At 37.8% G+C, this 12,500-nt stretch overlaps 1 protein-coding gene across 2 annotated transcripts in view; it reads left to right on the plus strand.

The window, feature by feature from the left end:
• Positions 1-12,500, plus strand: part of LOC115217533 (tubulinyl-Tyr carboxypeptidase 1-like) — a 32,591-nt gene that overhangs the window by 18,884 nt on the left and 1,207 nt on the right. For both annotated transcript variants that reach the window (XM_036507049.1, XM_029787258.2), the window contains 5 exons: positions 1,428-1,599; positions 3,471-3,516; positions 6,264-6,343; positions 7,394-7,477; positions 10,430-10,479. In XM_036507049.1, the coding sequence (XP_036362942.1) occupies positions 1,428-1,599; positions 3,471-3,516; positions 6,264-6,343; positions 7,394-7,477; positions 10,430-10,479 (432 nt within the window). The remainder of the gene's footprint in view (positions 1-1,427; positions 1,600-3,470; positions 3,517-6,263; positions 6,344-7,393; positions 7,478-10,429; positions 10,480-12,500) is intronic.

Raw genomic sequence — 12,500 nt, forward strand, 5'->3', positions numbered from 1 at the left:
GGGAGGAGTCTTTTTAATTATCATTTTTAGAGAGTTTGCCATTTTCATTACCATTTTAGACCACTCCTCTTCAGCACATTTTTTTTATCATGTTCTTTTATGGTTTTACCTTTTTTCTTTAGTTATCATGAGTGGTGTGAAGGTGCGTGGCTTAGTGGTTTGGGCGTTCAGCTCAGAATCATAAGGTCATGAGTTCAATTCCCGGAGACACATTGTGTCCTTGAGCAAGACACTTTATTTCACATCCACTCCAGTCCACTCAGCTGGCAAAAATGAGTTGTACCTGTATTTTAACCTGTAGTTCTCATGGAGATTCAGCCTGACATGGAGTGGGACAGGGCTGGCAATAAAATTACAAAACGAAAACAGGCAAAACAATATAAGGGCTTACTGTACAGGATCATTGGCATAACCTGCTAGAAATAACAGCTAAATTTCCCTTAAATTCAAATGTCTGCACTGGATGGTTTGAATTGACAACCTTCATGCCCTAATTTTTTTTATGTCCCTTCATCCTGGATAGGAAAACCTTTGTATTTAAGGTAAGGTGACTCTTCTAGATGGCTAGGTGAGCCGTAGCAATGAGGAATTAAGTATTCTAGTAGCAATGGAGCATTTATATCTGTAGTATCCAACCAGGGATCTTCAGACCCCTTGCAATCTCCTATGGGGGTCTATGATCTGAGTCAAAAATTTCTTGAGTGAACAGACCTTTCGAAATATAGGGTCTCTGAGAAAAGCCATTTCCATAAAAAGAGATCCTTTGCAGTGAAATTATTGGGAACCATGCAACCACTTGATTTTCTATAAATAGCAGCTAAATTTCCCTCACATCACTTCCTCTTGTTTCAAAACAAGAAGGAGGACACAGTGGATGAAGTAGTTGTAGATGTAGAAAGAGTTGAGATGGTCATGAATGGAATGCCTTTGATCATAGATCAACTCAATCAAGGTTGACTAAACTCAGGCAAAATTACAACAGCAAGAAATGCTCTGCCCAGAAACACCCTGTGATGCTTGTCTTGGACTTGAACTCACAACCCATGAACAGGTTGTCCAATCACTTTATCCACTCAGTTATTATGACCTCTGCTCATTAATGACATATTCAAGAAAATTAATTCGAGCACAACCTGGAATCAAAACAGAAGCTTGTGGGTTCAACTCACAACCTTTTGATCATCAACCCAACGACAGAAACACTCAGCCACATGCCTGCACTTCTAGACAATGTTTCCATGACTCTCTTATCCTATGTATCCTTCCATTTCTCATAATAGTAAGATATGATTATTGAGAGATTTAATAGCTATTTCTAGCAGACAAAGCAACCACATAGTGGTTTCCTCCATTACCCATACTTAAATATCAATACTTTTAAAATAACCAATCAATAAAATTGAAGAATTTCCTGAACGAGACCAAAGTTATATGACAAATGGGATTCCAACTCTTGAAAGGTTTTCAATTGGGTTCAAGACAGTCTTCAAAACTGTGGAATATCGACATGTTGTCTTGGGTATCTACTACAAAGGGTCTTACGGTGCTCTTGGCATGAGCCGGAGGGAAAAACTCATGTACAAGCCACTAGTTTATTCGGTAAGAGGATTTTCTTTTTTTATCTTTTGACCATTTTCTTTGATGATTTATAGCAGTGATCCCCAGCCTTTTCACTACCGAGGACCCCTTTTCTTTAAATGAGTTTTCCCATGGACCCCAGGATATTGAAAGGTCTGTCAGCTTATCATGTTCACAGACCCCCAGTACAACCTTTGCAGATCACTAGGGGTCTATGGACCTCAGGTTGGGAACCCCCAATTTATAGCTTCATCTGCTGATCTGTCCCTGGCAGAATTTCCACTGCCTCTGGCACAAATTTTCCACACAGCATCATCATTGGTATCTCTTCGTGAGTGAATTTCGTTCCTTTGAATTTAGTTTTTATAAACTATAGGTTGTCTGCAAAAGCCTTTTTTTTCCGCTCTCTCAAAAAAAAAACGAAAATTGGTAAATCAGACAAGAGCGACTGAACGGAACCATCCATGAATCCACTTGTAGGTGCATAACTGTGTGTTACTGATGCATACCACCATGCATTTGCAATGTGTATGTGCATAGCTGTGCATTGCTGATGCAGGCCACTATGCACAAATATGTTGACACTAAAATGAGAGGAGACTCTGGCAGATATGTGAGGCAACCCTTATCACCCTACACTAGAGATGCAAAAAAAGGGAAAAACTTATTGATAATAGATTGGTAAACGTGCGTTGATATGTGCTGCAGGCTGGTTCGCATCCACTGCTGTGTTGGTTTGCATTCGTTGGTGTGTCAATAAACATCCATCTGTGTTTCGTGTTTATGTGTGTGTTTATATGCAAGTGTGTAGCATTGTATGTTGGTGGAGGAATTCCTTATTCTTTATTCACTTGAATTACTAGAAAGAATGGTGAAGAGATTTGTAAAATTATAATTTGATTCCCACTGATGAGGTCATGGATGGCAACGAAAGGATTCTGACAAGCGTGGCTGATTGATTTATTGTCCAAAGGATTAAACAAATAATCGATTGGTTAAACAACTAACTAAATCTCTAGCAGACAGGTCTAACCAATATGGAGGAAGAGCAATTCCCAGAAAGCAGCCAGTCTGTTGGTTCCTGTCAGCGCCAGATGCGAGCTGTCTACTCTCTTGTTTGCAATATAACAGACACAGATATTCTTTCCTACTCTAGGCACAAGGCCCAAAATTTTAGTGGAGGGGGGGTCTAGTCGATTAGATTAATCCCAGTATGCAACTGGTACTTAATTTATCAACCCCAGAAAGGGTGAAAGACAAAGTCGACCTTGGCGGAATTTGAACTCAGAACGTAAAGACAGACAATGTTTCTTCCAGCTTGCCACCTTATAACAGACACAGATCATCATCATCGTTTAACGTCTGCTTTCCTTGCTAGTATGGGTTGGACGATTTTGACTGAGGGCTGGCGAACCAGATGGCTGCACCAGGCTCCAATCTTGATCTAGTAGGGTTTCTACAGCTGGATGCCCTTCCTAACGCCAACCACTTTGAAAGTGTAGTGGGTGCTTTTTACATGCCACCAGCACAGGGGCCAGTCAGGCAGTACTGGCAACGACCTCACTCAAATCTTTTTACACATGCCACTGGCACAGGTGACAGTAAGGCGATGCTGGTAATGATCACGCTTGAATGGTACCTTTTACGTGCCACCTACACGGTTAGCCGCTCTGGCAACAATCACGCTCAGACACAGATATTGCATCATAAACTTGCTGGAGGATGTGTTCTCCTGGGGTTAAATCTTTTTCATTGCATGACTTCTCGTCAGGAACCTTACAAACCAAATAAAAAAATTTGAAACTTCAGAATCTTTTATAAGTTTTAGATTTTGAGTTGAAACATTGCATTTCAATAAAAACAATAAAAACAACCACCTTTATTACTTTCAGAGTTTACATGAATTGATATTGAATTACCAGATGTCTTACAAAGACTGTAAGTTATTTGTTTTCCCCGTTTAGTCTGGTTGTAAGGTGTTGTGTTGCTCTGGCAGTGAGACAACATGGATTGATACTCGTTGCTTACAATAGGTGGTGCATGGTACTTCAAGATATGTATGTGTGTGTGTGTGGGCATTTGTATGCTGTATGTATGCACAAATATGTACATATATACGTTTGCATATATGAATGTATATATACATATGCATGTGTATATGCATGTATGTTATGAATATATGTTATGTATGTATATATGTGTATACGTCACAAGTGCACCATAACTTACTACCTAGCTAAAATCATCATCATCATCATCATTTTAATATCCACTTTCCCATACATGCATAGTTCAGATGGAATGCATTGAGGCAAATTTTCTACAACTGGATGCCCTTCCTGTTGTCAACCCTCATCTGTTTCCAGAAAGATAATGTTTCTCTCCCTGACCAGACGTGTTTTCATTGAAGATCCTAAGCAAAAGACACCACTTGTATGTTGTATGATTTGCAACTATCGCACAAAGTCCAGTGGAGATTCTGGTGCCACTGGAATCCTGGTAGACTGTAGCTGACAAACAAATAAAAAATTTCCATTCAGATCTAATTAAACACGACACCATAACAAATATAAAGAAGATGCTAAGAAACCAGATTCCATTCCCAAACCAGAAAATGAGAGAATCTTGAAGAGTACAAAGACAGTATGGTGAAAAGCGTACTCAACACCAAACCAATGAGTATGAGTCAACAACTCCATAGACATCACCATAACAGTTCTTTCATTCAAACAAGTATAGACCTCTCATCATCTGACCCTTTCAGAATCCTTATAATATGTAAAGAGTTTGTTGGTTGCAGTGGTTCCTCCTTGTTTCAGAGTATTTCTTTCCATCTTTTCTTTCTACTTCCTCATTTGTGTCAGTGTCTCTGATGGCTGGCAAGGCTGATTTTTGTGTGGAGCAATTGTCCTTAAACTTTACATCTCGTGGTCAGTGAAGGCCTTGATTGCATTTGGCAGCTCTTTCATCATAACCATTTAACCTCTTCATTTCCTCAACAGGATTCTTTAAAATTCCCTATGTCTATTTTGATAATACGATGCCAAATTGTTCTGCATTGTTTATATGTGTGTAAATATGAAGGTTGGTACATATATGTATAACCTTTTACAGGGTCGGGTTTCCAGCATCAAAACCAGCACACTTAGCAGGCTCACCTGGTTGTTTGAAATCCAAAGGAAAAAACAAAGAATGGCTGTCAGAAGGCACGATGAACCCAGTATAGGGGGCCAATAATCATTGACCCCTAGCAACAGTGCATGAGATATAGAAATGCACTTGATGGTAAACAAGCAAGCTATAAGACCATTAAAAATAATTATGCTCCAAAACCAGTAATAGACTCCTAGAGAAGGCCCCTGTTGGGAGTCCAGAAAGACAAATGCTAGAGGGATGCACCTTGAAAAACATAAAGATGTGGCGAGCTTTTAAAGTAGTTTTGAAGAGACCCTATTTTGAGCACCCTCCTGCATTTGGAAGGAGGTACTAGTCTTCTTGAGCCACCGTTGCCACTGGAATTATATATATATATATATGTGTGTGTATATGCACACACATGCATACATATATGCATATGTATACATACATGTATATCTATATATAATGCGCGTATGTATGTATATGTATGACAAGCTTATTTTCAGTATATTATATCCATTTGCATGGCTTAGAAGCTCGGTGGTGGTGGTGGGGGGTGGGGGTCTGCATGCCTGTATGCCTGCAAGAACAAGATTGTGCTGACTGGTGCCAGTCATGTGAAAACTGTACAAGATTCACTGATTGCAAGAAAGGAACATGTGAAAGCTCGTCCATATGTTTGTCATTGTCATCATCATCGTCATCAACATCATCATCATCGTCATCAACATCATCATCATCGTCATCAACATCATCATCATCAACATCATCATCATCATTGTCATCATCATCGTCATCAACATCATCATCATCGTCATCAACATCATCATCATCATCATTATCATCATCATCGTCATCAACATCATCATCATCATCATCATCATCGTCATCAACATTATCATCATCATCATTATCATCATCATCGTCATCAACATCATCATCATCGTCATCAACATCATCATCATCAACATCATCGTCATCAACATCATCATCATCATCATTATTTAGAGTCCGTTTTCCATGCTGGCATGGGTTGAATGATCCATCGAGTTGCAGGGCTGCATCAAACTCTGGTGCCAGCTTTGGCATGGTTTCCACAGTTGGATGCCTTTCCTAATGCCAACCAATTTACAGAGTGTGTATAGGGTGGGTTTTTTTCTTAGCACCAGCACTAGTGAGGTTGCCAGGTAATTAGCAAGACAAAAAAGTTGTTAGCAGGAAATGGAAAAAGAAAGAAAAAAGAAGAAAAAACCTTCACTAAATGGAAGGGAGAGATATAGAAAGGTGAGGAGGTGATTGTAAGCCAGGTATTGAAGGACCGTAGGGTATGACAGAGGATAATTCTTGAATGGAGGAACAAATGGAGAAGGAAGAGCATCGTTTTTTTTCTTTGTTTTAATCATTATTTGTGTATTTGTCTTTTAATGGCAACAGTTGTCGTCGTCGTAAAATCTCTTGTTTTTCTAATTATCAAAAATCTTTTGTCTTACATTTTTATTTATTTTTAAGGATTTTATTTACTTCTCTTCTCTTATTTCTTCATCCAGATGGTCACAAAATGCTAAAACTTCACATTGGTTTACCAATTACCCATAATCCTACATCATGTAGAAGTATAGTATGGAAGGTAAGAGAGGAACAAAATTGTGATGCTTTTTTTTTAGTCTTCTTTGTTTCACTGGGTTTTTTCTTTTTTTCTTTTTGATGCCATAATTAGAGGAGGAAGGGTAACATTTCTAATCCTTTTTAAGAATCACTGGGATTTGTTGGGTTAAGATAGTGCAGTTGAGAGGGGCACATGAAGATATGGGGTGATCCTCCACAGACAGGGTACCAGGTCGGCTAAATACTTACAATACAGTGGATTCCACTGGAGATATTCAAGAGCCACCACCACCACCACCACCATCACAGTCGTTAACATAATCACCATCACTACCACCACTACAAACACCATCACCATCAGTGACACCATCATTACTGCCATCACCACTGCTATTACCATAACCATCATCGTCAGTGTAGGCATTCAAGAACCAACACCACCTCCACAATCATCACTACTATCATCATCATCATCATCATCATCATCATCTTAAAGTCCACTTTTCCATGCTCACAAGACTCAGACAGAGCTTATTGAGGCAGACCTTCTATGATTGGATGCTCTTCCTGTTGCTGACCCTCACCTCTTTCCAGTCAAGAATTCTGCTCGTTAAAATAGTCCCCTTATATAAATAATACATTATTTACTGTATACGTGTAAGGCCTAGTGGTTAGATTGTTGCTCTCACAACCAGAAGATTGTGGTTTCAATTCCTAAATTAGGCAGCACCATAGCGAGTCCACTCTGCTCTAAATGAGCAACCTTGCAATGGACTGGCTTCCTATCCAGGGAAAAGATTGTGATCTTGCTTACTTATTTGCCATGGAAACCAGGTAACTATGGCCTAGTGAATCTTTGGGCTCAAGACAGACATTACTGTGCTTTTTACTTTATTTACTGGAACACTGATGTACTTTGGTTTTGCGGTTGCTTCAAGAACTTGTTAATCCTGCCTCATATATTGGTTGATATAAGAAATTAGAATTGTTTACAGAATCATTTACTGTTAGGAAGTTCTGTTTTATAATTCTTCCAATACGTCTTTGATTCCTAAAATGTTTTCAATACCAGGGAATTGTCATCAACATGCAAAGCACGGATCCAACCGATCTCTTCAGGAAAGTTCAGAAACATGCTCGTTTGATTAGAAAATCTGTAAGTACTTTTTGAGCAATACAAAAACCAGGATAACACACACACACACACACACACACATAGATAGAATATGTACTTATACACAAATATGTATATATATATATATATATATAATATATATATATATATATTCTTTCACTCTTTCACTTGTTTCAGTCATTTGACTGTGGTCATGCTGGAGCACCGCCTTTAATCGAGCAAATCGACCCCGGGATTTATTCTTTTGTAAGCCTAGTACTTATTCTATCGGTCTTTTTTGCCGAACCGCTAAGTAACGGGGACATAAACACACCAGCATCGGTTGTCAAGCAATGCTAGGGGGACAAACACAGACACACAAACACACACACGCATATATATATATATACATATATACGACAGGCTTCTTTCAGTTTCCGTCTACCAAATCCACTCACAAGGCTTTGGTCGGCCCGAGGCTATAGTAGAAGACACTTGCCCAAGGTGCCACGTAGTGGGACTGAACCCGGAACCATGTGGTTGGTAAACAAGCTACTTACCACACAGTCACTCCTGCGCTAATATATATATATATATATATATTGATAAAAACGGTAAAATAACAAAAGAAATAAAGAGACCTCAATATTATGTAAATAGAGGAATTTATCTGTAAATGTAATATGTGACAATTATACGGTGGCCAAGATAAAGCTTTGAGTTTCGGATGCCGAGGTGGAAATCCATACCACCATCTCTTCAGTTATCCAGCCATTATATATATATATATATAATAGAAATATTAAGATTACTAAGTCTCTCTAAATAGCTATCTTAAGGCGATGGCCTCATGGAGCTAATCAGCAACAGCTTTTAGTCTTATATCTATAAGACTGCCATATTAATATGGCAATAACAATTAATATATATATATATATATATATATAATAGAAATATGTTTCAAAAAGAAAATAGAAACTACACATGGAAAAGATATGGGGGAAATAAAAAGAAAAAAGTGAAAATGTACATTAAATATATAAAAAAATAAAGGCTTTTTTTTTATGAAATGTAGCGATAAATAAATACAATTAGATGAACTGAGGTAGAATTAAGAGGAATTAAATTAAAGCCATAGAACAGCAATGACAACAACATTTTGACTTTGAATCTCTTTAACAATTCATAAAATAATGAATTTAATTCCTCTTATTTCTACCTCAGTTCATCTAACTGTATTTATTTATCGTTGCTTTTCATAAGAAGCCCCTATTTTTTTTTATATCCAATGTGCATATTTGCTTTTTTTCTTCTTACTTTCCCTATATATATATTGGGTTGTCCAGAAAGTTCATGCCGATTTATAGTATCTTACATGGATGAGTCCGTAACATGGATGAGTCCGTAAAATAGGATTTGACTACACCTCCATTTAGAGCACAGTTTAAGCTATCTTTTCATGGAAGAAGTTTTACATTCCTATAACCTGTGTTAATTCTGTAACCCTTTAAAATGGGAGATAAGAAAGTTCATTTTCGGCACTTGGTGCTTTTCCTTTTCTGTAAAGGGAAAAATGCCTCACAAGCAACCAAAGAAATATACACAGTTTACGGCAATGTTTCTTTATCCGAAAGAACTGTACGGAAGTGGTTCGCAAGGTTCCGAGCTGGAGATTGTAGCCTTATTGATAAAGAGCGATCAGGCAGACCATCCACTACAGATGATGACCAAATCAAGTCATTAATTGAGAATAACCCACATTGCACAACCCGAAAATTGGCAGAAAGCCTCAACATATCAAAATCCATCGTTCATGAGCACCTTGTAAAGCTTGGGTACACAAATCGCTATGATGTTTGGGTACCACATGAGTTGAGTGAGAAGAACCTTTTGGATCGCATTTCCATCTGTGATTCGTTTTATAAACAGAATGAAAACGCGCCTTTTTTAAAGCAAATTGTGAAAGGTGATGAGAAATGGATTATCTACCGAAATGTTCAGAGAAAGCGATCCTACAATAAGCGTGTCTTCACCCTAAAAAGTCTTGCTTTGTGTCTGGCGAGATTGGAAAGGAATTCTGTACTATGAGCTTCTCCCAAGTAACCATACATTTAATTCTGAGAAATACTGCACACAACTGGACGAGTTAAAAGCAGCAATTCAAGAGAAACGTCCAGAATTGGCCAACAGGAAGGGTGTTGTTTTCCAACATAATAATGCAAACCGCACGTTTCTTTGGGAACGAGACAAAAATTGCTGCAGCTCGGCTGGGATGTGTTACCCCACCCTCCATATTCACCAGATATTGCTCCTTCGGACTTCCACTTATTCAGGTCTCTGCAGAATAGTCATAATGGTAATTTCAATTCCTTGGATGGCGTAAAAAGATACCTTGATAAATTATTTGCTATGAAACCACCTCAATTCTGGGAAGAGGGTATTTTCAAGTTAAAGGAAAGATGGAGATGCATTGTGCAACAAAATGGTTCATATTTGGTTGATTAAAAATGTAATGGCAAATATTTATTGACCTTTTTCTTTCCTTTAAAAATCGGCATGAACTTTCTGGACAACCCAATATATAATGAGGAGGTGCTAGAAAGTGTCTGGGCTTTAAGGGTATTGCAAAAGGCCTCAATGGAGAATCAAACTTCTGAGTTCTTTTACAGGGCTTAGAGAAACTGAAGGGCCACTGCAATAAGTGTGCGAATCTGAGAGGGGAATATATTGAATAAAACCGTAATTAACTGATTTTACCCAAAGCCAGGAACTATTCAGCACCCTCTCATACATATATATATATATATATATATATATAGGGAGAGAGAGAGTGGTGGTGGTTTTGGTGGTGGTAATGATGATGATAATGATGATGATGATGACATATCTTCCTAAACATTTGTTTTCAATAGGTTACCAAATATTTTCATTGATGCTTATATGAGGTTATTATTTTACGTCTTTTACTATATTGAAACTAATTCTTCTTTTCAGGGAAGTCCAGGCAGAAATGTACGCAAGTCAAATAATTTCTCACAACCAAAGTAAGCTGACGCCTCATCATAATTCTATCAGTTATTTTAGTTTTATACCTACATACATACATACATATATACTATATATATTTATATATATATTATATATATATATATATATGTGTGTATGTATATGTGTATATATGCATATACATAAATATATATATTTTATACATATATATATATATATATATATATATATATATATATATATATATATATATATATATGTATATATGCATATACATAAATATATATATTTTATACATATATATATATATATATATATATATATATATATATATATACATATATATATATATATATATATATACACAGGATGTTTAAAAAAATCTGACCATCACAGAAGCTCGATGGTCAAAGCCAATGAAACTAAACAGGCTTAATGTTGAGCAACATAGGATTTATTCCTCCAAATTTAAATGAGGAGAAATTGAAAGGATTTGTGGATTCCATGAACGATTTCACAAATGTTCAACACGCCCACCACCTGAGACACGACACATGTCAAGTTGGTTGTCCAGCTCCTCCCAGACACACTGCAGCATGTCTTGGGTAACAGTCTCCAGTGCAGTAGTGATTCTCTGCTCGAGTTCCTCTAGGTCTGCAGGAAGAGTGGTGGGGACATAGACCAGACCCCTCACATAGCCCCAGAGAAAAAAATTGCAAGGTGTCAGCTCAGGTGAACATGGTGGCCATTTCAACAGCACATTGTCTTCATCACCAGCACAACTGATCCATCTCCCTCGCAGATTGTCATTGAGATAAGCCTGCACAGTGAGCTTCCAGTGAGGTTGAGCCCCGTCCAGTTGAAAAGTGAAGTCTTCATGTTCATTTGCAATGAGCTCATCCATTGACCAATTCTGAACCATTTGCAGATAAACATCACCAGTCACATTTCCCTCAAAGAAAAACGGGCCATGAAGATGCTTCTTGGAGATGGTGCAGAGCACATTCACTTTTGGTGAGTTCCTCTCATGCTCAACTGTGGAATGGGCATTTTCTTCACCCCAGAAGTGAACATTATGCTTATTGACTTTGCCATTCATATGAAATGTAGCCTCATCACAGAAAACAAGACATTCCTTGAACTCGGCTTTTTCAAGTTTCTCCTGCATATCAACATAGAATTGTTTGCAGTTTCACTTGTCATCTGCCGTTATGGTCTGAACAAGCTGCAGCTTGTTGGGTTTCATTAGCAAGCGCTTCCTCAGGATGCACCAAATTGTCGTTGGAGGAATCTGAGTTTCCAAACTTGTTCTTATGCACTTCTTGGGGCTTCACAAGAGCTTTTGGCAAACCCACTCAACCATCTCTTCCGATGTTAGTGGTCATCCTGATCCTTTTACCCTGCACAGACGGCCTTCCTCTTTGAATTTTTTGTACCATGTCCAAATCTGCTTTGTCATTGGTGACTTTTTAGAGAACTCTCTCACAAATGCACGCTGCTTTGACTGTGTTCAAGCATACTCCAACACTCAAAACGCTTTTTCTCCTCCAATGAATACCATTTCTAGGCCTGAAAAGATAAGCATATCAAACATTAAACTTAAAATTCTGACCTGTTTCTACACATGCTGTTAAAATTTGAAGTCATTTGAACAAGAACTGGAAAAGTTATTAGATTGCAAAATGATATCAAATTTTTTGAAACACCCTTTATGTGTGTGTGTATATATATATAATATATTCCATAATATATTCCATTAGTTCATTTTCCATCACTTTTTTCTATGCTTGCATGGAGTGGATGAATATATGATATTATTATACACACACATACACACAAATGTATGTATGTAAATATGCTTATATGTAAGTACATACACACACACACATACATATTCCATCACATACCAGGGGTAAAAACTAGAAGTAGTTGATAGCTTTTGTTACCTAGGCGACCAAGTTTATAGTGAGGGTGGTTGCTCTGAGAGTGTAGCGGCTAGAATAAGAATAGCTTGGGCAAAGTTCAGGGAGCTCCAACCTCAGCTGGCAACTAAGGGCCT

The sequence above is a fragment of the Octopus sinensis genome, linkage group LG11, assembly GCF_006345805.1.
Source record: "Octopus sinensis linkage group LG11, ASM634580v1, whole genome shotgun sequence".
Lineage (NCBI taxonomy): Eukaryota > Metazoa > Mollusca > Cephalopoda > Octopoda > Octopodidae > Octopus > Octopus sinensis.